General features: G+C 37.4%; 1 protein-coding gene across 2 annotated transcripts in view; it reads left to right on the forward strand.

The window, feature by feature from the left end:
- LOC149244545 (uncharacterized) overlaps positions 1-13,401 on the forward strand; it is a 317,274-nt gene extending 303,873 nt beyond the window's left edge. The window contains exons 9-12 of one of the 2 annotated variants that reach the window (XM_089374884.1): positions 11,854-12,020; positions 12,200-12,253; positions 12,519-12,572; positions 12,775-13,401. In XM_089374884.1, coding sequence (XP_089231010.1) covers positions 11,854-12,020; positions 12,200-12,253; positions 12,519-12,572; positions 12,775-13,079 — 580 coding nt within the window. In that variant the 3' untranslated portion in view covers positions 13,080-13,401. The remainder of the gene's footprint in view (positions 1-11,853; positions 12,021-12,199; positions 12,254-12,518; positions 12,573-12,774) is intronic. The other variant, XM_089374885.1, reaches the window with a different exon arrangement.
- The last annotated feature ends 13,704 nt before the right edge of the window (positions 13,402-27,105 follow it).

Genomic DNA, 27,105 nt, shown 5'->3' on the forward strand with positions numbered 1-27,105 from the left:
TTATCGTTCATTTTGTGTTCTAAATATAAGTGATCTAACTGGTAAAAATAACAATTGAAAAGAAACACTAATTCACCCCCCAGTTCAGTATTTCCAACAATTAGTATCAGAGCCAATACCTTCTCTCAAAGCCTAACAACTTGAAAGTAGATCCTTAGAACACAAATGGCAAAGCTAAAGAAGAAAGCCTTCAATCCTCCTAAAGATGTCTTTTCCTCAATCGTGAAAATTGAAGACAATCAAATTGGAAAGGTTCCGTTGTTCAATGGAAACTTTGATGTATGGAAGGTAAGAATAAGAAATTTCTTAATGGCACAAGGCGTCGAAGTATGTGAATCAGTGATTACTGATAACATGATGAACAAAGAATCCAAGGAGTACAATACAAGAGCAATGAAGGCAATTTTGAATGGGCTACCAAATTCTATAAAGGCCAATTTGGAAAAACATTCGTCAGCAAAAGATATATGGGACAAACTTCATGACCTTCACTCAAAAGGAGCATTGACCATGACCTCTAGTCAAGAAGATGATGGAAAGCAAGAAGGAAATCCAAAACCCATCAAGGAAGTTGAAAATAAGAATGATGACATCAAGGCTAAAGAAGACCTAGAAGAAGAAGAAAGCAAAGAAGACTTTGAAGAAGATCTCTTGACTAAATTTATAGCTGCTATGGAAGAGATTAACAGTTTGAAAAAGGAAAATGAGGAACTTAAGAAGAAAGTGTAAGATGGTGACCAGGACAAGACAAGGAAGAAAGTTGACCTTTTCAAGCTTCAAGTACAAGAAAGAGATGAGGAGCTCACCAAACTTGAGGAGGAATTTCATCAAAACAAAAGAAAGCATCATGAAGAAGTTATATCCATGAAAAATCAATTGGATAAAGGCAAAGAAAAGGGAAGAAACTTTCTCAAGCCACCTTGAACAATGACTCAAGAGCTTGAACAAACTTGAAGTAGAGTTTGGTCAATACAAGGAAGAGGTCTCCTCCCTTACATCTCAACTAGAAGAAGCAAGGAAACAAGTACAAGAAGCTGAGAAGGTGATGGAAGCTTTAACATTCATAGAAGGACAAGTTGATGAAGCAGAAAAGGAGAGAAACACCATGACATGCCAACTAGAAGAAAAGGATGATGACATCACCAAGTTAAGATCAAAAATCACTTCTCTTAAGGCCCAATCATGTGAAGCAACCAAGATGAAGGAAGAAATGGAGATCATACTATCAAAGGAGGATGAAGAATGCAAGAAAATGAAGGAAGAAATTGTCTTTCTTAAAAAGGAAGTTGACTTGCTGAATAAGAACTTGAAAAGTTCTCAAACCCTAGATGACATCCTAAGTCATCAAAGGTCTCCCCTTGATAAATCAGGTCTTGGCTATGCGGGTGAATCCTCAAGTAAGAATGATAATGCTTCAAACAACTAGGATGTGAGGAAGCCAGAAAGAAATGTTGATGCTCCCAGTTCCAACAATGGCAAGGAGACGAGTCAAGACAACTATGGAAGAAATCCTACTCCAAGGAGATTTGCAGATGGCATCAAGAATACAAAAGGCAATGAATATCATCAAAGAATCCCAAGGCAAAAAGACTTCAGAAGCACATCAAGGAAATCTTCATCTCCCAGGTATCAAAGTATATTTCTTAGTTATTGTTATTTTTGTATTTACTTTGGGCACATGGCAAAAGATTGTAGGGCATATCACAAAGACAAATATAATGGTCCCCATCAATCTCCTAGAAGGAATTTTGCAAGAAGAAGTCATGATTACACATTCATAAAAAAGTACTTCAATTGCCATAACATTGGACATATGGCACGTGATTGTATCTTGACTTGGCTCCCTACACAAGCTAGAACCATGACAACCAAGCCAAAAAATAAAGTTACACAAATATGGAGAAAGAAGCAAATTGGATGCAAAAGTCTCTTGGACACTCTATCCAACAACACATGTTGTTGATTTGATGAAGACATCAAGATGTGATATCCCAAGTATTTGATGGTTAGACTCTGCCAAAAAAGTACCATGCATACAGTTAGGGGGAGTTTGTGATTCTTAAGCGTTCTTGCAGAAGCTATCCATGAATGGGCCCCTATGAAATCCTTGATAAGTCACACATGGACAATCATCCTTTGATAGATCATCTCTTGGGAGCAACTCCATTGAAGGACATGATCCCTTATTCATCCGATGGACTATTGTTGAAGATCTCTTCCATTTGATGACTGAGCAAGTAATCTTTCTTGAGCTAGAGGAGTTTATGCAAACAGGGGGAGTTGGTTCATCACATGAAGAAATGCAAACACATCTATCATGGACCACATTGCTAAAAGGAAGAGCACCATGACAGGGGAGTAACATACCTATGAAGAACTACTATTCATGAAGAAAAGAAGTAGCTTGACAAGGGGAGTACTTGGGCACCCCATTTTCCATTGATGTCAAAGGGGGAGAGAATGTTGGAAGGGCAAGAATATTGCCATCAATGACAAAGGGGGAGATCATTAATCAAGGTTGTCATAGATATCAATATGGCATTGGATGAGATGGAAAATACGCTGGAGATGCCTGGTTCTAGATGATGATGTCATAGCTCTTGTTTGATAAGGATGCCATTAATGAAGATGTCAAGCTATTAATGATGCCATTATGATGTCAAGCCATTAAGAAGAAGTCTTGTCCTAGATGCCTATTATGCATAATGTCCTAGATGTCCTTGAACTAACCATGAAGACACTATAAGCTCTTGTATCCTTGCTTTTGATGAAGAAGCGCTAGAAATCATGATGATGTCCTTACTCTTGATGAAGAAGTCCTTCTTATTGATGCTCATAATGACTCTTGATGAAGAAGCTCTCCTTGTGATGATCTAGCCCTTGCTCTAACAAATTGATGAATGCTGCATATGGTTAATAACTGCACTATCATGATGACATATATGGTGACATTACCACGATGACATGGATACTGCCTCCTACATGATGACCTTATGATCCTATGATTTATGACTATGATCCAATGATGAAACAATGGAGAAGCCATGTTGTCCCAAACTTCTTATGCACAAAAATTAAGGACAGTCACAAAGAAAAATATTTTTTACCACCTTAGAGGCATCCTTCCAAAATGATTCCTATACCATCTTTATAGAATATATTTTTTCCTTTCTAATGAGCCCTTACTTGCCTCGAAACTCCCAATAGTTTGTGAGATATTGAATTTTTAAGTTAAGGAAATTATTCCTAGCAGCAAGTCGATCTACACTCTGTCATACAAGTCGACCTCACCTCAAATAGACACACCCCTTCATTTTCATAGCAAAATGCATATAAATATAACTGCAGACCTTCATTTCAAATCATTATTTTCGATCAAGCAATTTCAGAGATATCTACAAGAGGCCGAGGAGCAAGAAAATATTGTTTTGGCAAAATATTCTTTCAAGATTGGACTATAACAACGACATGCCGTGGAAGACTTAACATTGTTTGGAAAATATCTGTTGGGTCAGCTCTCTCGGATCGGTTACAGGAGTAGGCAACCTTCTTGCTAAAGGAGCTTTGAATTATTGAAAAATTGACCTCGGATTTGTAACACCTTGAACTATTGTGAAGCCTAAACCTCGGTCTATACTCCTGTACTAGCTCAGTCAGTTGTAAGATTTGGATTTGTGGCAGTCTTCTAGACAAACCAGAACTCAGACTTGTTGGAGTTAAGCACAGCTCGGATTGGAGGACAATCTGGTTGTATCACTTATTAAAGCTAGTCATCTCGGATCATTTGTCTCAGAGTTGTGACTAGTGTTTTAAAACTTCGACTTCGGTTTGGAAATAGCCGAGGGTCGACGCCGACTCGGTATTGACTTGGCTGGTTTGATTTCAATGACTCGGTCATTGTAAAAAATACATTAAATATTTGTTTTTTTATAAAAAAACATAATTTTAAAGATTTTCGTTCATGTTTCCAAACACAAAGCTTTAGAATATAGAGAGAAGACAACATATAATCAAAGTAGGCTCATGAATATATCCATTATATACCCAGTGCACTGTCCAATACATATATGATATAGAGATCAAAACAAAAACACAACCAAGGTGGCTCTAAATGGTCTCTACAAAAAAAGTAAACTGTAAAACATCACTAGTCACTAGTACTACTGGCAACTGCTAGAGGAGGCAACATCATCTGTCTCAAACTTTGAATCAGAGTCAGACAAGGAAACCCATTGCTCTTCCTCATCATCATCTCCAACTGCAACTATAGAAATGGTAGCACTAGCAGGCTGTGCAGCAGTTGCACGCTGAGATAGATGAGATATGTGCTTCCATCATGGCTAAGTAGAGGAAGCGCCTGCAACTTGAGGACTTGGGGCTGAGCCTGAGGCTGGTACCAATGGATTTGCATTCAACTGAACATTTTGTTCAAGTGATGCCTCCATCTGTAAATCCAAATCAAGATCCTCATCAGAATCAAACTCTGTTGGATGACTCTCCACTACCCAATTTGATGTTGGATCAATATCTTCCAACATAATGGGGGATCTGAATTAGGTCTTTGGTTCAACAATTGGTTGCGTTTGAGCCGAAGGTTGTATTGGACATAGACTAGATCATTTAACCGTTTTTGATCCAAACGGTTTCTCTTCTTCGTGTGAATCCTCTCAAAGACAAACCAATTACGCTCACACCCAGTAGCACTGCAAGTTTGACTCAAAATACAAATTGCAAACTTTTGCAATTGAGGATAATGGCTACCAAAAGCCTCCCACCATTGTGTTGCAAAAAACATAGTAGTGTAAAGAGTTAGCTCAACAAATTATATCCAACAATCAACTTTCAAATTATAAACAATTTAACAAAATAAGAATTTGAAAATTGAAATTTTTGTTTACTTGGCTCATCTGCTTCCCTTGCAATCTTTGCTAGGTTCTTGCCAAACGTCCTTGTGGCTTTGCTGAAACAGGTGACCTGTTGGTGTATCTCCAGCTGATCACTCTCCAATGGGATCATGTGATCAACGCAGTCAATCAATCCATCTCTAACCTCCCCACCCAAAGCTCATGCCTCCAGAGCTTTATAATGATACCTTGGGTTCAAAAAATACCCAATTGCATGTATAGGGCGATGGAGTTGATTGTTCCATCTTTCATCAATGATTGCCCAAATGGGCCCATACTTAGCCACTCTATCATTGTATGCCCTCTTTATTTGCTCCTTTGCTTGATCCATAACCTCATAAATGAAGCCCGTAGCCAATCTTTCCCCATCCACCAACCGCAACACCTTAACCTGTGGCTCAACAACCTTCACAATTTCTATTGCCTTTCTCCAAAATATTTCTTCATTAACTTTCTTTTTCAATTCTTTGCCTTCTTGTGTCAGAGACCACTGGCTTTGATTGCATTCATCACTGGAAAACATCTTTTACAAGTTTATATGTTGTGAAAACATAGATTGCAATGTCAAAAAATGAGTTGCAAATCTAGTGATGGCAGGCCTAATAATACCCCTGCCCCCTGTGTGTCTCCTCATCGGGCTCAAAATCCATGAATGATTGTAGATACATTTTGTTATGCTTTTGGCATGATCTACAGTGTTCTTGACCCAATCTAATTTGCCAATATCCTCTAGCATGAGGTCTATGCAATGTGCAACACATGGGGTCCAAAAGATGGTTTTGTGTTTTTCCTCTAACAGTTTACCAACAAGAACATAGTTAGAGGCATTATCTGTGATGAGTTGAACAACATTAGCCACCCCCACTTCCTCAACAACCTCATCCAATAGCTGAAACAACAATTGTCCATCTTTCACCTTATCATATGCATCAATTGATTTTAGAAACATGGTTCCCTGTGGAAAAAATATAAGAAAGTTTATGATGGTACGGTTCCTTTGATCAGTCCATCCATTTGACATGATGGTACATCCTGCTTTTGCCCATGAGTTTTTGAAATCTTTCAAATTTTCATCAATGGAGGAAATTTGTTTCTACAAACGAGACCCCCTTAACTCATTCATAGTAGGGCCTTTGAAGCCCTTTCCAGTAGCAAATATGGCATCAAACATAGGCTCATAATATGGTGAACAGGAAGCATTGAAGGGGATATCAACATCATACCACCATTTAGCTATGTAATCACACGTAGTCTACCTCAATTCTTTCTTCCAATGGTCATCTAAAGTGGGTTGCAAAGTTCTACTAGCTTGAGGACCATGTGCATCTGATGGAGAGGAGGGTGTGACAGTGAAATAACTTTTGATATTAATATCACCCTTCTTTGCATTTTACTCTTACCCTTTTTTTCTTGCATGGACTACAAAGAGGGAGGAACATAGTGGAAGGGGTTGGATGCATCAGTACAAGGGATAGAAGAAGAGCCCTCAAAATCAAAATGGGGGTTGGTAGCCATCATTTGTTGTATACTCTTCTTCCTCCCAATTTGAGCCTTTATTTCTTTTTGCCTAGCTTTTTTTCCTGAAACTTCTCAAAGCTATTTAACAACTCCTTCCTAATCTCCCCAATTTGTGGTGATTCACATGGAGTAATTTGGCCTCTAATACCTACCAAGTGTTGTTTCAGCCTATGAATGCCCCCATGACCCTCCTTAATTTTTCTATGGAAAAATTTGCAATGCATTTGATTATCAACCATTTCAACGTATTTAAGCAACATATTTCACTCTAGGAGCCATTTTTTGACTTGGAAATGAAAAGAAAAGATCTGAAAATGAAAACAAAAAAATAGCATTGCTTCAATGTTCATTTTTTTTTTACAAAAAACACTCTTTTTCAATTTCTAGATTTGCATAAATTAATAAATAAGAAAAAACAAATTTTAGAAGTGAAAAAAAAAACCTCTAGGCACAAACCGCCTCCTCAATGTTGGTCCAACAAACCAACTCCTCAATGTTGCTCCAATGACTTCCTAAGAAGCTCCTCACTATTGCTCCAATGCTTGCCCAAGACTCCTCACTACTGCTCCAAAAACAAACACCACAACTCTTCACAAACTCTTTACAAATTCTCACACAAATGCAATGAGATGGCTCTGAGGAAATGAGGGGTTGGGTAGCTTTTATAGGGTTGGGAGAGGTAAATGGACCTCAAAATTACCCTAAGCCAAATTAGAATTGGCTGTGGGGTCCTTTTTTCCCCCAAAAAAATCCTGAAGCCCCAATTTAGCCATGGTGACCGAGCCATCCGAGTTAGCTCGGGTTCGGGTGAGCTGCCCGAGTTGTTACCAGTTGGCCGAGTTGGTCACCGGCTCAGTAACAACCCGGCCAGTTGAACCGTTTTGGCCACTGAGCCGACCCGGCCAGGCAATGGTTCGATATGGCTCAACCATTTCGGTTTCGATTCAACTGTTTCTTAAAATAGTGGACACCACATGTGACTTGCTTGGATATCAAGGGGCCAAGGCCCAACCCTTTATTCACTATGTTTGGAGCCTATTCTCACACCTTGGCACACTTTGGTCTCCATTAGGCCTTCTTAATGGCCCAATGTCTCATTATGTTTACTATTTTTTCCCTCTTGAAAGGCTCATCTTTCTATTTTGGAGCTATCTTGGTGGGCTTGTCACTGAGTCATATCATTATTGTACATTATTTTATTAGTTGGGGCATTATTAGGCTAATTAGGCTATTCGAACCCCCTTATGGATTGTATAAAGAGATGAGAGGCTCATTCATTCCTCTCATCATCACTTGGATTGGATTAGTATCTCTTGAGAGATTTTCGCACTTGTTTCTGGGACAAAATTTTTGGAGTTTCTGGATGCACTACGATGTTTGGATTTTCGCTATTGCCTTTGGAGCTTCTTTCTATTGTGAAGTTGATGAATGGGTATACTCTAACTCTCATGTAAGTGAAATTTTAATGCTATTCTTGTTATCTTAGTTGTCTAATGCATGTTATTGTTATCATTATTCTTGTATGGGTTAAAGTAATGCGAAATTCTTCTGGAAACCTTGAATAAGTGATTTAATCTAAGTCACATGACACGAGGACACGAGGCACGGAGGACACGTAAATACAAGTATTCAATACGAAACGCAGCGACCTGGAAAAAGGACATGGGGGACCCGTTTTATATATATATATATACCGAAATATAGTTTTTTATCCATATTAAATTGCAGGTTGCAGCTTATCTAATCAAATTAAAATATAATTACTTCTCAAAGTTCATAGTTCACTTTAAAAAAATAAATAGAATCAAAATTTACTACTTAAAAATTAGAATGTGATATGCTTGGTCTTGATTCTTGAATATTCAATGTTCATTGTTCATGTACAACTTACAAGCACATAAGAAAATAATTAAAGTCTAATCCTATTGATTTCCTCTGCCCCTCTTGCGAGAAAATGCCACAGCTTTCCCTTTCCCTCTAGATGTAGATGCTGGTGCTGGTGGAGTTGGCAGTGGAGTTTGCTATGCTCTAGAAGTTGAAGAACTAGAAGTAGGAGCTATAGGAGGTAGACCACGTCCTCTACTGGTGGCAGGGGTAGCCCGGGCAGGTGGTGTCCCCTGGAAACATTACAATCTTCCAATCCTGAAATCCTGAAAAAATGATAAGTCTGCTGCATTTTGAATGAAATCTAAAATTCTACTTTCTCCATATGAAATCCAATAAGGCCGGAACCACTCTCAAACATCCTGAGTCATTTCATGGTAATGTTAAAAATTTAAGTAAAAGGATGAAAATGAAGATTAAGGAGAATGTCACTTTTACTTTAAGAATTTAACATTACCATGAATAGCATATCAATACTAGGGCCTAGACTTGATCATTAAGCTGCCCCACTCAAAAATTATTTGTTTCTTTCAAAAAAATTGCAGCTTATGCAGGCAACGTTTTCTATCAACGGAATACGCATTTTCCAAATGCAAGACACAACGAAAAACGACGAATACGTTTTACATTTTACAAGACACGATGAAAAACGTTTTTGACACGTTTTAGGGCTGTTTTTGTGTCCGACACGTAAAATACGGGACACGGGACCTTGGAGGACGTGTCCTGTGACTTAGGATTTAATGCATGCTTTGATCTTTGAAGGAGTGGTTGAATGTTCGGAGAGGCACCTCATAGGTTGAAAGCCCTTGAAGTTTCATCTCCTTTGCAATTCGAAGTATAAATATCTAAATGACCTTGTTGTTGCACCTTGAAAGGCTAGCAATAGTCATCTAGGGCTCCTTAGCATATGAATATTCTCGACCTAGGTGTATCTTGACTCCATTAAGCCAAAGAAGCAGGGCACTAATCCTCGCATCTCTTTGGTGGTCAAAATTACCCCTTTTTCTCGTTTCTTCCAATTTTAGGCCTAACCCTAGTAGGTCACCTAGGGCATCAAGTGAAATCCTTTCTAGCTAGTCAAAACCCTTGCATTTTGGTCCACTACTTTGCTGGGGTTTTCTCAAGAGGTCCTCCAAGTTTGAGGCATATATGACAGTGGAATGCCGAGATATATTAATCCCTAGCCATAAGACCATCTCTTTCCCTAGATTAATTTTGGCTAGTGTCCTTACTTCGATCATTGCATTTAAAATTCAAAAGAGAATATGTCCTTTGATCTTATTCTTCTACCTAAAAGTCAAGCCCCTCTAGTGTTGATGAACTCCACATCTTTGGCCTAGTTTGGTTCCACTTTCGTTCTTTGTGGTCCCACAACTTTATAACTCAAATTCCACAAGGATTGCATAGAAAGCATTTCTCCACAATGATTCTCAGGTCAAGGAAGCATCTTGTCAAAGGATATTCCTCAAACCTAGGCTTAAGCATCCTCTTAACTCTTCCTAGAGAGCCCATCACCTTGATTCTTGAACAAGTAAGCAATTCAATTGAGTCTCTCTTGTGAATATGTTCTAGGGATCACTCTCCACCCATTTATTGATCTAATCACCCTAGTGATTCCTCTTATATCAATTCTCCTATCAGTAAAAGTCCATAAAGAGCAAGGAGCTATAGCTGAGGTGATAGTGGGCTATTGCTCCATTGTTGCCACTTGACCAAGTAGCAGCTCCATAGGATCCCTTCCTAGGACCCTTGCTAGTTTGAGCAGTAACAAAACCCATGCTTAAAATAATAATTTTCTTTCTTCTTTTTCTTGTAACATAAGATATACACTATGACATGAGTACAATGACAGTTATGAAGTCCCAAACTAGTTATAGTTTCCAACCGAAGGTGCTTGGGATAAGGTGGAAGCCCAAGTGGGATGTCTTATTCTACTTGTCCATTGCCTTTGTGGAGGTGGTGGCTATGCAGCACTCTCAATCTCATCCTCCGAATGTATCTCTATTGGAAGTGCAACATTTCCCTATTCATCCTCCTCTTCTGACATATTGACATCCTGCTCCAACGACCTAGGTGCCTCTTCCATAACAAGCCTCTGTGCCTCCACTCTCCATAGACTCATGGTGTCAATCACATCTAATGAAATGACATCCATGTCAAGTGCTTTGCCAATCTGCTTTACCCACAATTTGAGATAGTAGACATAGGCCATGTCTTTAAGGTGGTGGACATCTAACATATGTGAGGGTCATATTGTGATTGGAGAACGATGAGCATAAATTAAAATTAATAAAATAGTAAATTATAAAAAATATTAATTTGACATTTCAAAACTGTTTCCCTTCTTGGAGTGTATTTTTTCAAAGAACTCAACTCACAGTTGCACCTTGAAGACCCCAAGTTTGATTGGGCACTCAAATGGCAAGGTTCCAAGTTTCTATAACTCTGAGAAACTGGGCATGTCATGGGGCTCTTGGATGGTCAGGGAAATTGCTTTGGCATTTAGTTTGTCTGTGGAACACCTCTGAAATTTCAACTTGTGACTCCATCGAATGTGATCATTGTAATGAATCAGGTCTCTTAGAATTTGGTTATGACAATGAAAAAATATGCGCGGCATCTTATTTTTGACAATTTTTTAGGACTTGATTCAAACCAAAACTTGTATGTACATGAGTTTCTAGAATTTCTGTGCCAATTCGTTGGATATTGACTTTTGATAGCCTCATCTCCCGTCCTCCAAAAAATTATGTCTCACTGAATGTGGATTTGTCTAAAGAAAGTTATGGCTGTGTGGACACAAAGTACCCTTTTAAAATTCTAATCTGAGGTGAAACAACGTGAGAAACACTGAAATACTGAATATGCGAAATATAGCTGGCAAACATGGCTTCCAAGTACAAGAATAATGATGAGTTGCTTATGGGAAAATATTTCCCATCAACCGAAGCAGGTGCCAGTATTAAAGTGTCACATACAACTTGAATAAAATGATATATATACTGAATCACATTTGTTCTACATGTAGGGCTCATTTACGGCTGACATACACACTACAAAATTTCCTAGGAAGATAGCGAGGAACACAGAAAGGCTTGTAATCAGAGAGTAAAAGGGTTCTAATTAGTTATTGCGTGGAGTGCCAATGCCTTTATATTTGTATAAACTGAGATACAAGGACCTATAATGTCTTTGTCGGCATCGAAATTTCATTTGCCACCATTTTTATTATTCTACAAAAGCTTGATTTGTTAGGGATATCATGCATATGATGTTGGGAAGAGAAAGCCATGGTGCATAAGTCTACTGAAAACATTAGGACAGAAAACATTAGGCCAGATTTAAACGGAGACATGGTATTATCTGAAGGATTGAATAATTTAATGGAAGCTTGACAACTTTTGGTACGAAGTTTGCAGTGATTTTAATTAGGGTTTATTTCTTAAAAGAAATGTGTGATCAGCAAGAGGAATAACCCTCTTTGCTAGTTGCAGCTTTTTATATTTTGTCGTTATATGAGTTGATCTTTCTTTTGTTGTTGCAGGGGCCTATTTTTAAGAAGCAAGCAGCACACTTCAAGACGGGCTAAAAGTTCCTCCCCAAATCATTCTCATCCTGAGTTTCTTAGGCGGTTTCCTAAAGAAGATGCTGAGCTATTAAGATCCCAAGGTACGGCCTTCAAATGGAGTACATATAGCTCACGCATGGCTGGTAAGTAATTTCATTATCATATCCTATTTTTAATCCTTGTCTCATTGTTATAATCTCGTCAGTCTTTGAGATTTTATGTGCAAATGTTCATCGTATGAATCGAATTCAGTGCCACTTCAAGATTGCTGAAGTCAATCTATATTGTTCTGCAAATGACTAATTGTGCATGCTTTCTGTAGGTACACCTGTAACTGCACCCCGGAGTACAGCATCTCCAAGTTCACGGATGCCAGGTACATGGTTTCATCCTCCTATATCCCCACTTTGTTGCCCCACATATGCACTGAAAAACACATCATCTGTGAGATGATCATGTACCTCGTATATGTTTTCATCCTCTTATCTATGATTTTGACTCATTTATATGTTAGCATTGATGTGGCATAGCCATTCACATTTCTGTTGGCTGTGCAGTCTATTTATTGTAGGTCTTCTATATGCAGACTTCCTCAAGCAGCATACTTTATTGATCTGAATTTTGATGAATTCCTGGTGTAGGTTTATCTTTATCTGCAGCCAAGAAAACTCCATCTCCTAGTTCACGAGTATATGGTACATATTAAAATGTCCCAATCCAGATCTTGTTCTTCCCACATCTTTGTTACAGTTATAGTCTGTAGAGTCTTCTCCTTAGATTGTTTGTTGTAAAGTTTTGTTCCCTGTAGATCTTTTTTTTCTTGCAGATTCTATGTTTAAACTGCTCAACTTGACTATGCTGATCTCTGCATGTGTGATTGTTGAATTATTTGTGCAGAGCCATCTTTCGTTCACACTCCATCTTCAAATTCTCAGATTGAGGAGCAGGATTATTATTCGACGTACCATAAGACACCTGAGAGGAAACATTTTTCAAAGGAAGAATGGGAGACTTTTACCAAAGACTTCACAAGGAAAGCTTTAAAAGAGTTAGTTTCTACACCTGAGTTTACAGAGTGGACAGTTGACAATGCTGACAGAATAATGACAAGTCCAGTTGAGAGTAGATATGAAGAAAATGACTTGAACACTGGAATAAAACAAAAACATAACAGCAGGAGTTTAGGTTGGTTTGGTTGGTAGAAACAACTATGCATGAGCTTGTTTATGTAGAATTAATTTTGGAATGAAATTGGCAAAACAGCTGCTGTTGATTGTGTACGCGGAATTGGGTTGTTTGTTATACCAGTTACCACTACAGAACTTGAGCACATATTTTATGCACCTTTGGACCCTCGCAATTCTAGCTTTTTCTTTCCCTTTTACATTCAGAGAACTTCACTACCTAATTTTAGTGAAACATAGTATATACTATAAATATAAAATAGCATAATGAGACTGGACATTTTTCATGTAAATCATGTTCTAAACAATGGAATAGTTAGTAAATTGATTTATGTATCAATTTCAATAGTGAATAAGATAGTGGACATGTATCCATAATTCCCAAGAAGTGATTAACACAATTGATATTAGTAATATATTCACGTTTTATACTTCCATTTACATTATTTACGACAGCAGTGATAATTTGAAAATTTTCTCAATATGATATATTTGGCTACCCGAGTTTTAATTTTTCACTGCAGTCTGTATTTTTCTGAATGGTTTTTTTGGGAAGAGTAAGAGCATCCGAGCATAACAATGGAAAACGATTATTAGCTATCTTCAATCTTGTGCAGACCAAACTGGTGACTGAACATTTATTAGCTATCTTCAATCTTGTGCAGACCAAACTGGTGACTGAACATTTATTAGCTATCTTCAATCTTGTGAAAACCAAACTGGTAACTGAACAAGTTGACTCTGAAAACCAGTGTTGATAATATCCGCAAAATATCAGCGAGAGTCCATAAAACATCTTATTGGCAATATCGGCAAGCATAAAAAATGCATAATATATTCATTTTTTTCTTTAGATTTTTAAACATATAAAGCAATAACAACATGAAATAAACACATTGGCACATAAATATGAAGAAAACACTGATATATATGATGTCAAATAGAAATGATACATCAAAGACGATATCGAACCCTGCTGATCCCTGATAATTGTCCAATCAAGGATTCAAATATGGAGAACCAATACAAAATAACATCACATATATAAAAGTATCCCATCATCATGAGTTATATGTAGCAAAACAAATAAAACTAGCAGTTGTCTATCTGAAATCAGTGCCCTTCCCCCTTTTATAGGAAAACATGATGGGTTGTTTGCCGGGCGTGCTCCTAGTAGTAGAAGGCCTTGGCCTTGCCCCTGCACTTAATGTCAAATAATGAGTGCTAGATATGGAGTTGTGCTCTCCTATATTTATAGAAGATGGTGTTGATGTTGATGCTCCTACAGTGTCCTCCTCCTCCTCTGCCTCCTGCTCCTCCTCGTGTTGCTCTTCCTCCGAGTCCTCTTCCTCTTGTTGCCTCTGTTCTAATGGATCATCTAGCTCTAACCATGAAGGTGACTCCTCCAAGATGGACACCTCAGACTCCACCCTCCACTGAGACAATACATCAATATTGTCTAAGGAAATGGCATATGGATCCATTGGTGCTTCTATTTGCTTCACTCAAAGTCGGATACTGTAATGCACATACACTAAATCATTGAGGCGTGCGAACTCCAACCTGTAAGAGTGTAAAAAAAAACTAATGAGTTTTGGGTCTCGACTCTTGGCACTTGAGGGTCATAAATTAAAAATTTTAATTTACAATAAATGTAATTGCTCCACTGAACGCTGAAGCTCAAAGTTATACTTGTTGCGTTTTTTTGAGTGTATTTTTTTAATACACTCCAATTGCGCTCACTCTTTTAAGAGTTACATGTTTGACTTAGGATTCTTATGGCCAATTTCTGCAAATTTGGTGCCCTTGCACCATAACTTCGCCACCAAATATCAAAAAAAATAAAAAAAGTAAAACATAATTAAACGTTCAAATAAAAGTTACATAATTGAATTTTGTTAAGTTATGGTATGTTCTATGCTTATAACAGTTTACTTCTTTTTCTTATTATATTCCACAGATTAGAAATCACATGTATATAAAGTAAAGTGCAGATAGAACATTAAATGATCGACAGAAAAGAAGCCAAGACAAGAGACACGAGATGTGGCGGCTAGCCAGGGACAAACCCCACAATGTGTGGGGAAACCCTTTGATCAAATCTTCTTTTATCTTCAATAATTCAGCAAAGAGAAATAGTACAATAAATCTGATTTATATCAGCAGTAGCAAACCCTAGATCAGCAGCATCAGCGTTAGCGGCTTCATCGTCAAACAATGGTAGACGATATCTCACAAACTGACCGTCGGATCGGCTTGATTCCACCCCCAAAAGTTGCGGCTTCCAAAGGAGGTTTAGATGAACCTATAACGCAGTTCAGATGAGGAGATCTTCTGGTCCACGTAGGTCAAACTTTACTTTGCAGTTGCAGCTTCAGTTTTAGCAGCTTCCTTCAAACTAGGGCAGTGGATATCTTGCAAATCGTCTGTCGGATTGACTTGATTCCACCACCAAAAGTTGCAGCTTACAGAGGAGGTTCAGATGAACCTACAACGTAGTTTAGATGAGGAGATCTTTTGGTCCACGCAGGTCAAACTTTACTTCTGCAGTTGCAGCGTCAGTTTCAACAGCTTCCTTCAAACTAGGGTAGTCGATATCTCGCAAACCGTTCGTCGGATTGGCTTGATTCCACCACCAAAAGTTGCAGTGTTCAGAGGAGGTTCAACCTACAACACAGATCAGAAGAGGAGGTTTGATGGTCTACGCTGGTCAAAGTTTGGATCTGCAGTTGCAGCTTCAGTGTCAGCAACTTTCAGCTTCACATGTGTGAGAGAGACCCTTTTCTGCGCATTAGAGAAGAGACTCTTTTTTGCGTAGTAAAGAGAGAGAGATGTGATGAGATGAGTGAGTGCAAATGAGGAAATGTCCTCTTGTATTTATATACAAATGATGATGTTTGAATATATGCGACAATTGGGCTTCTGAGCCTACATGAGTTGTAGGTTGGCTTGATAATAATTCCATAATCAAAATAAATTCATATCTCCATGAATACTTATCAGAATCGGATGATCTTTATATCAATCTTACACCTCTTGAAGAGAGGAATCTAATAAAAATGTTATCAGCCATGAATAAGATGACCCACATGAAGTTTGGCCCTAGTTGCCAATTTTAACACTCCCTCTCAACTAGGGAGAACTTCATCTGCAATCTGTCTATCGGTCGTTACTATTCATCCATCAAATGCACTGCCCTGCATAGCTTGACCCTTGCCCTGCTTTGCTCTATTCTGCTTTTTTTGCTTTGTCTTGTTCTGCCTTGTATTGTCTATATTGTTTGGTCTATTCTGCTCTGCTCTTGCATTGTTCTGTTCTGCTCTACTTTTATCTGAATTATAAAGAAGAATAAATGATCGAGGATGTATCATACTGACTCAAAGTCAGTGTCAGAGTATGTACCACTGGTCCTAGACCAGTCTCAATTGACCCGAAGTCAGCGTCATAGTATGTACACCTCCTACCACTGGTCCTAGATCTGTAACATCTTCCACTGACTCAGTCAGTCTCAGAGTGCGTACCACTGGTCCCAAACCAGTCTCAACCGACCCGAAGTCAGTGTCATAGAATATACCACTCCTACCACTGGTCCCAGACCAGTATCATTGATCCCAGATCAATGGAGGTCATCCTAGCGTAGGGAGTACGGTAGATACAACGATGCATCCATCGGTACTATTATGGTCCTTAACTTCATTTCCCTGCTTATTGATCAGATGAGAGGTACTTCCCATGAGTCGTAGACTGCATGGGTAGGATGTCTCGACAGGAGAACTTAATAAATACCATCCTCACAGGAGGACACGTCAATCCTGCTACAATCGCCATGGAGAACACATCAATCCAAGCCGCCATGCAGAACACATCAATCCAGGCCTCACAGGAGAACACATCAATCCTGCTACAGTCGCCATGGAGAACACATCAATAGAGGTCTCAGAGGAGAACACATCAATCCAGGCCGCCATGGAGAACACATCAATCCAGACCTCATAGGAGAATACATCAATCCTACTACAGTCGCCATGGAGAACACATCAATCCAGGCCTCACAAGAGAGCGAATCATCTTGTCCCATAAGAGAGCGAATCATCTTGTTCCAGTGCGCACCACCAGGGGAGGGTGAATCACCCTGTGGTCGTATGTTGCTCTAGTAAGAACCGCAAGCGCTCAGAGCTCCCAGAGCTCAATGTATGCAACATGTAGGACCCTTGTACAAGGGTTTCTTGACGACTCCAAGTCGTTTGGGAAAATCACAGATTAGATCTTTCCTTGGGGCTTTGACAAGGTGTATCGACTTGTACATCATCTTAATGCGATGGAGCCTCCTTGCTCATCGACTTACCATATCCTGGATGATGTCTATCTGCTAGAGCAATCGACGAATACAGGATTCTTCAATAATTGAATCCCACCTCTGGTTGTTACAGAAAATCACAATGGTATGTGTTCAAACAGCTCACTGAAAAGCTTCCTCAACCAGACAGCTTCATACGAGTTCATACTCGTAGATATGTATTCAGTCTCGGCGGTGCTTATGGCAACCGATTTCTACTTCCTGCTCATCCATTATATCAAAGCAGAATCCAAAGAGAAACAACACTAAAAGTGCTCCAGTGATCCTCCACACTACCTGCCTAATCAACATTCGAATAATCATGCAGTTTCATATTTCCGGCAATGTATCTCAATCCATGAGAGATTGTGTCCTGAAGACATTGTTGACCACTACGTGTCAACTTTCCAGCAGTACACCCCCTTTTCTGCGCAAAAAGGGATAGCGCTTGATCGACATGCCCGTGCCATTTGACAGTCATCGTCGACTTGATCAATTTATGTTGTAAACCCAGTCTGCATATTGAATTGTAAATAATCTTAGCAGAGTTGAGTCATGTATGTAAATTGCCTAGGTGGACCTAATTTTTTAGTGATAATCTACGTTCCGGAAGGTTTTTTGTCTCACCGATCTATGATCAGCAGAGTTTTTTTCAGCCTAACCCCAAAGCCGGAATGGATTTTGTCATTAGAATCTTAGGAGAATCCTAGTGTGTTAATCTGCTAGATTATAGTTGTGTCGCAGAACTGGGTGGTTTATGTCAAATGGGTTTTCCCCCTTAAGATGTAAAGTTGTAAAAGTCATGATGTAAAGTGTCTTGAGGGTTAGAAAATGTTTTAATCCCCTCATAAGTCCTAAGTTCTAGGTCCTAGGTGATTTTTCCAAAGGCTAAGTTCGAGGATCCATTTAAAAATAAATGAAAAATTAAAAAATATATAATAATAATAATAATAATAATAATAATAATAAAAATTTCAAAAAATAAAAAATAATAAAATTTATAAAATAAATAAATAAAAATTTAATAAAAATAAAAAATAATAAAATAAAGTAAAAACCTAAAAATAATAAAATAATAATATTTTGAGTAAATAAATGCAGAATTTCAATTTTTTAAAGCATTAAAAATTCGACGGTTGAGATCATTTTGACGTGGATCACTCGAACTAGCTGTTGGGAATTTTTGCTTTAAATAGGGTGCTAGGGGTCATTTGAGATCAGATTTGATCTAAGAGTCTGGTATTAAAGAAAGCTCTCTTGTAGTCATTTTTTGTACAATAAAGAAAGACTTTGAGGTTAAAAATCTTGCTGGTGTTACTCTTCTGAAAATGCTGTAAGATTGTTCTATATTTTTCTGCATAATTTTATTTTCAGCCATTGATGATAGCTTAATGAAGATTGATCTAGGCACAGGTATCTTGTCTGATCTTTGGGGTTTGAATAATAGTTTAGATTCTGAAATATAGTGGCAGGTATCTCCATTTGATCAGGGTTTCACTATTGTTTTATCCTTCTATGTTAATGGTTGATTTTAAGCTATGCATGAAATCCTTTTTTCAGATTACCGGGCGTTAGGGAAGTTCTCGGCTGAACTAGCCAACTCCCGGGTTGTGTTTTCTGAAAGAGCCCAGCCACTTCTTTATCCCGGGCTTATCATTCGAAATATTTTTTATGAATGCATGCACGGTTTTCTGAAGCGTTTTATATTAAAATTAAATTCTAATAATATAACTGTGGATTATTGACAAATTTGGCTGCTAAAGAGCCCTAGATCTGTAAATATTGTAAATTCATAGCTGGTTTGTAGGGTTTTTATTTTTAATCCTTGCATTTATTTTCTGGGGCTTTTGTTTTCCATTTGCAGGTTGCCGGTCTGGGAAAGAATCTAGTTTTTTTGCAAAGTCTCTGTTTTGGCTGTCCAAGGGTTTTAAACTCTGTTACTTTCAGATATGGAAATCTTTTGAGAGGGTTTTATTTAAAGAACTGAAGATAAGTGGCTCAAGTAATTGTTGGTTGCCTGGTGGGATTGCCCGCAGTCTCTTCTCAACGTTCACGCAGCAGCTGTCATTTCCCTCTGGCGGCTTCAACGTTTTTCCATCATTGCGAAACAAGTTTCAAACCTGTGTGTTTCATTTCTCACCCTTGCTGCCAGAAATTATCCATCTCTCAGTCCCATCTCCCTCGTCCTTCAGCGTATTGATCTTCCTGCTCATGCCACGTTTTCTCTCAATTTTTCAACGCAAGCCTCCACGCAGCAAATCTGGCCGTCCATCACCTACAGCATTGCAGCTACCATTCCCACGGATTTTTTTTCTTTGCATATTGTCCCTAGAGCGTGCCAAAACTGCAGCGTCCCACCAAGAATCATCTCTACCTCCAGCCTAAGCTCCTCACGCTGCTATCTCTGCGCTGATTCCACGCTTGGCCAGTTGGTTGTTCACCTGCACACACAAAAACCGTGAACTGTATGCATGGCTCATCTATCTATCTGCAATCGTTGATCTTTGCTGCCGTCATGCTGTTCAAGCCATCGATTTTCTCGCACCTGCGGACCTGTATATGCAGCCAACAAAAAGAAATGAAGTATTTTCCATTTTTTTTTTGAGATGCGTAGGTCTTTTATGAGTTTTGGGCATTAGTTTAATTTTTCGTTTTAGTTTTTTTTTTATAACTAGAGTTTAGTTTTAGTTCTTTTCCTTTCAGCCACGTTTTATTTTAAATTTTCTTAGTTTAGAACTTTAAAATCATGAAATATATAAATCAATTAAAAAAGAAAGGGTTTCGTTTAGTAGAGCTAGATTTAGTTTTGTTTTAATTTTTTAGAATTAGTTTAGTTTAAATTCAAGTATTTTAATTTTTATTTGCTTTAACCTTTTTTTTAGTTAGATTTTAGTTTAGTTTTTATTTAAAAAAATAAAAATAAAAATTAAATTTATAAAAATTTTAAAACTTTACAAAATCCAAAAAATATAAAATATAAAAAGACATAAAAAACTCCTTTTATTAGATTTAGTGTAGATTTTAATAATTTTAAGTTTTATTTAGTTTAGTTTAATTTAGAATAGTTTTAAGTTTTATTTTTATTAAGATTTTAGTTAGTTTTATTCTTAGAAAATAAAAAAAATAAAAATATTTAAAAATATTTTGATATTTTTTTTTTTTGAAAATTTCAGTCTTGGCTCTGGAATTTCTTAGATTTCATTCTTTTATGCTGAGGCTAAAATTTTGACCTGGGAATTGGTGTTTAATATGATTCAATGTTCATCTGAGGATTAACTGCATGAATGTGATCTCTGGTTAATATTTTACGTGATTGTTTGAAGCACTTTATCTTTCGAAATTTTAGTTGCTGGAGTATCTTCAAACCATTAAGCATTTATTGATTATCTCGTATCTGGTAAAAGTTAAGCTTTGATGATAAATGATTGCTCTACATGGTTTATATTTCTGCAACATCTAATAATAAATCGTTTAAACATTAACTCCACAAGGCACTAGTCTTTTAACTTAACAAAATCAATTTAGTGCTTGTTTTTTCGTGTCTCCCAATCCAACTGGTTCACAGTTGGTTTTCATCATCTCATAGGGTCTACCCCCCTTAGCCGCGGGAGACAGGCTTAAACGCAGAGATCGGGGATCAGGGTGACAGCCCCCGGTTTGAGCGTTGTCGTGACAATCTGTGCGACAACATTTTTTGGCGCCGTTGCCGGGGACAGAGTTTTTCTGTCCCTGGCGTTTCAACGACATTCATCTTCTCATTTTTCATCATTCTTTCATCTTTCTCATCTCTCATTTGAGCTCGCAGATTCAACAGTTTTTGTTATCATTTGGATCTTTTATCGCCTTATCTTTCGTCATATCAGCAACTACTCTTCAGTTCGTTTCTTGTTTGGGTGGCGACTCCATTTCTTTTCAATTCCCAGACAAGAAGCCTCTCTCATATCTGCTTGATTGGTTGATTTTTGGATCCTAGAATTAGATTCATTGTTCAAGTGGCGACTCCACTTCTTTCATCTCTTAATTTTCTTGAGCAGAAATCTCTTTCTATCATCCATTTGATCCCTTATTATTCATCATGGATTATTCATTTAAACCATGTCATTTTACTGATAATCTCCATGATTTTCCGAAAGAGGCCATTTCTAAATTATTTTTGTTCTCAGGTGGTGATTCAGTCGCTGTTAGACAACATTTAAACAAGTTTACTTGTGTAATGATCATATATTGTAGACTTCCTCAATATAATCATGAAGATGTCAAGATGCGTCTATTTTTCCATTCTTTAAAGGGTGATTCTTTGAACTGGTTTAATAGTTATCCTGAAGATTCCTTCATTTCTTTGCAAGACATTGTCGATGCTTTTAAAGATAGATATGGTGATCCAGATAGCTCGCCTTGTGCCCCTAAAATTGTGCAACAAAATGAAAGTAATCTTGTAAAAGGTCCAGCTGTCCAAGACAATTCTTCATATCAGAATGTGCCATCCACTTGTACCATTGCATATCATAGTAGTGTTGACAATGAAAAGGAAGATCATAAGCAAATTATACAAGAACTATTGCTACTGGTAAGAAATATGGAGATAAATCAAACTAATTACGCCAATGATGTGAAAACTTTATGCACCCACCTGGAAAAGCGTAATAAGGAGATGGAGATCATGCAAAATCAACATAGTAAGGAAATTGAAGCTATGAAGATTAATCATGACACAGAAATTAGTTTTATGCAAAGCAAGATGTCAAGCTTAGAGGAAAATATGACGACCATGCAAGAAAATCATAAGAAAGAGATAAACGCTATGCAACATTGCTTGATGACCATGGAAGAAGACCATGCTAGGGAAATTAGTGCTATAAGGGTTGAACACTCTAGTCAGATAGACGCCATTAAAATACAGTTTCAGAAATTTCAACAGCAGTCGGAAGATGAAGGAAACCAGGAAAAATCAATAGATCAAGAGCCTTCTCATCCGCTGCAACAAGCTCCATCTTACTATGAGGAGGTCATTGGTTCGATTGAAAGGTGGTTAATTGAAGGTGATCCAGATAAAATTAAAAACGATAAAGATCAGATGCAAGATGAGGAAAGACATGTCACACATATCTTACATACTTCATCTAAGAGCTATGAAATAGAAAGTTCCACGTCGTCATTAATACAGCCTGCCACAAAGAAAAGGCACAAGAGAAAGAAAACGAAAAGAAGATTTGATGCATCAGACGGCCGCGAGCAGCTTGATTTTCGGATAGGAAAAAGTCCTACCATATGCAGAATTGGACATGGCACATCTGACAAGCAGCCGACAGATTTTCCTGAAAGCAGGGAAATGCTCAGTATACACTATATTGAACACATTTAATGCCATGGGGCATCCTTTGTATTGTATTTCTAACCCTACTCCTTGTCATTTCAGCATTTTTATTTTTGTTTTAGGATTAGATTTGCTTTTCTAGATTAGTTAATAAATGAAGAGCTTATATCTTTCCTGTGCTTAATGTTATATGATGATTTTTGGATGGACGCTACTTATGTTTTGTTGTGTGTTGCATGGGTGCAGATTCTGGATTCTCACATTCCTACAGTGCATCAACGTGTCCCCAAGTGGAGCCAGATGTTGACCACTACGTGTCAACTTCCCAGCAGTACACCCCCTTTTCTTCGCAAAAAGGGATAGTGCTTGATCGACATGCCCGTACCATTTGACAGTCATCATCGACTTGATCAATTTAGGTTGTAAACCCAGTCTTCATATTGAATTGTAAATAATCTTAGCAGAGTTGAGTCATGTATGTAAATTGCTTAGGTGGACCTAATTTTCTAGTGATAATCTACGTTTCGGAAGGTTTTTTGTCTCACCGATCTATGATCGGCAGAGTTTTCCTTCAACCTAACCCCAAAGCCAGAATGGATTTGGTCATTAGAATCTTAAGAGAATCCTAGTGTGTTTATCTGCTAGATTATAGTTGTGTCGCAGAACTGGGTGGTGTCTATGTCAAATGGGTTCTCCCCCTTGAGATGTAAAGTTGTAAAAGTCGTGATGTAAAGTGTTTTGAGGGTTAGAAAATGTTTTAATCTCCTCATAAGTCCTAAGTTCTAGGTCCTAGGTGATTTTTCCAAAGGCGAAGTTCGAGGATCCATTTAAAAATAAATTAAAAATTAAAAAATTAAAATATATATATATATATATATATATATATATATATATATATATATAATAATAATAATAATAATAATAACAACTGAAAAATAAAAGTTTCAAAAAATAAAAAATAATAAAATTTATAAAATAAATAAATAAAAAATTAAAAAAATAAAAAATAATAAAATAAAGTAAAAACCTAAAAATAAATTTGAGTAAATAAATGTAGAATTTCAATTTTTTAAAGCATTAAAAATTCGACGGATGAGATTAAGAGATATCTTGATCCTCATCGACGGTCGAGATCATTTTGACGTGGATCACTCGAACTAGCTGTTGGGAATTTTTGCTTTAAATAGGGTGCTAGGGGTCATTTGAGATCAGATTTGATCTGAGAGTCTGGTACTAAAGAAAGTTCTCTTGTAGTCATTTTTTGTGCAATAAAGAAAGACTTTGGGGTTAAAAATCTCGCTGGTATTACTCTTCTGAAATGCTGTAAGATTGTTCTATTTTTTTCTGCATAATTTTATTTTCAACCATTGATGATAGCTTAATGAAGATTGATCTAGGCATAGGTATCTTGTCTGATCTTTGAGGTTTGAATAATAGTTTAAATTCTGAAATATAGTGGCAGGTATCTCCATTTGATCGGGGTTTCACTATTGTTTTATCCTTCTATGTTAATGGTTGATTTTAAGCTGTGCATGAAATCCTTTTTTCAGATTACCGAGCGTTAGGGGAAGTTCTCGGCTGAACCAGCCAACTCCCGGGTTGTGTTTTCTGAAAGAGCCCAGTCAGTTCTTGATCCTGGGCTTATCATTCGAAATATTTTTTATGAATGCATGCAGGGTTTTCTAAAGCGTTTTACATTAAAATTAAATTCTGATAATATAATCGTGGATTATTGACAAATTTGGCTGCTAAAGAGCCCTAGATCTGTAAATATTGTATATTCGTAGCTAGTTTGTAGGGTTTTTATTTTTAATCCTTGCATTTATTTTCTGGGTTTTTTGTTTTCCATTTGCAGATTGCAGGTCTGGGAAAGAATCTAGTTTTTTTGCAAAGTCTCTGTTTTGGCTGTCCAAGGGTTTTAAACTCTGTTACTTTCAGATCTGGAAATCTTTTGAGAGGGTTTTATTTACAGAACTGAAGATATGTGGCTCAAGTAATTGTCGGTTGCCTGGTGGGATTGCCCGCAGTCTCTTCTCAGCCTTCACGCAGCAGCTATCATTTCCCTCTGGTGGCTTCAGCATTTTTCCATCATTGCGAAACAAGTTTCAAACCTGTGTGTTTCATTTCTCACCCTTGCTGCCAGAAATTGTCCATCTCTCAGTCCCATCTCCCTCGTCCTTCAACGTATTGATCTTCCTACTCATGCCACGTTTTCTTTCAAATTTTCAACGCAAGCCTCCACGCAGCAAATCTGGCCGTCCATCACCTACAACATTGCAGCTACCATTTCCACGAATTTTTTTTCCTTGCATATTGTCCCTAGAGCGTGCCAAAACTGCAGTGTCCCACCAAGAATCATCTCTGCCTCCACTCTAAGCTCCTCACGCTGCTATCTCTGCGCTGATTCCATGCTTGGCCAGTTGGTTGTTCACCTGCACACACAAAAACCGTGAACTGTATGCATGGCTCATCTATCTTTCGTTGTTCTCCAACGTCCTCAGCCTGCAGCTCGATCCCTCCCATCCATCGACCTCTTCACTGTCAAAAACCCGCAGTCTATCTCACCAGCAAGCACAACAAACGCAGCTTCTCATGATCTGCAATCGTTGATCTCTGCTGCCGTCCTGCTGTCCAAGCCGTCGATTTTCTCTCACCTGCGAACCTGTATATGCAGCCAACAAAAAGAAATGAAGTATTTTCCAATTTTTTTTGAGATGCGTAGGTCTTTTATGAGTTTCGGGCATTAGTTTAATTTTTTTTTTTTTTTTAACTAGAGTTTAGTTTTAGATCTTTTCCTTTCAGCTACGTTTTATTTTAAATTTTCTTAGTTTAGAACTTTAAAATCATGAAATATATAAATCAATAAAAAAAAGGGTTTCGTTTAGTAGAGCTAGATTTAGTTTTGTTTTAATTTTTTAGAATTAGTTTAATTTAAATTCAAGTATTTTAATTTTTATTTGCTTTAACCTTTTTTTAAGTTAGATTTTAGTTTAGTTTTTATTTAAAAAAATAAAAATAAAAATTAAATTTATAAAAATTTTAAAGCTTTACAAAATCAAAAAAAATATAAAATATAAAAAGACATAAAAACTCCTTTTATTAGACTTTAGATTTAGTGTAGATTTTAATAATTTTAAGTTTTATTTAGTTTAGTTTAATTTAGAATAGTTTTAAGTTTTATTTTTATTAAGATTTTAGTTTGTTTTATTCTTAGAAAATAAAAAAATAAAAATATTTAAAAATATTTTGATTAAAAAAAAAAAAATTGAAAATTTCAGTCTTGGGTCTGGAATTTCTTAGGTTTCATTCTTTTTTGCTGAGGCTAAAATTTTGACCTGGGAATTGGTGTTTAATATGATTCAATGTTCATCTGAGGATTAACTGCATGAATGTGATCTCTGGTTAATATTTTACGTGATTGTTTGAAGCACTTTATCTTTCGAAATTTTAATCGCTGGAGTATCTTCAAACCATTAAGCATTTATTGATTATCTCGTATCTGGTAAAAGTTAATCTTTGATGATAAATGATTGCTCTACATGGTTTATATTTCTACAACATCTAATAATAAATCGTTTAAACATTAACTCCACAAGGCACTGGTCTTTTAACTTAACAAAATCAATTTAGTGCTTGTTTTTTCGTGTCTCCCAACCCAACTGGTTCACAGTTGGTTTTCATCATCTCATAGGGTCTACCTCCCTTAGTCGCGGGAGACAGGCTTAAACGGAGATATCGGGGATCAGGGTGACAGCCCCCGGTCTGAGCGTTGTCGTGACAATATGTGCGACAACAGACATCTCAGAAGATTCTTGGCACCAATCTGGTGAGGCTCAACCAAATATGAGCTCACAATGCTAACTGCAAAACATATGTTCGGACGGAGGTTCACTAAGAACATCAACGCGAATGAGTTTTTGAAACTCAGAGGCATTTTCCAAATCTGGTCTGACATCACTACCATATAACTTCTGAAATTTAAGATCCTCGAGGTAGTCATAGGCTTGCAGTCCATCATACCAAATCTTTTCAGAATCTTCACTGCATATTTTCCTTGAGATAGGAAAATTTCCCTTGGCTTCTGCTACACTTCAAGTCCTTGGTTCTTCATTTCAAATTCAGAAGCCAACTCCCTCTTACATTTGTGAATGAGAGGGTATGCACCTATTAGAAAGAGGTCATCCACGTATAGCACTAGTCTAAGAGGTTTGTCATCTTCAACCTTAAAGTAAAAGTTAGGATCGGCGTCACTCCTAGTGAATCCCAACTTCATCAAGTAGCTATCGATCCTCTCATACCATGCTCGGGGTGCTTGCTTCAGCCCATAGAGAGCCTTCTTCAACCGGCATACATGAGATTTTCACTCATAAATCTCAAATCCTTCAGGTTGCTCC

Source organism: Pinus tabuliformis, chromosome 8 (genome assembly GCF_031772625.1).
Source record: "Pinus tabuliformis cultivar Carrire ecotype Pingquan chromosome 8, CPIR1, whole genome shotgun sequence".
NCBI lineage: Eukaryota > Viridiplantae > Streptophyta > Pinopsida > Pinales > Pinaceae > Pinus > Pinus tabuliformis.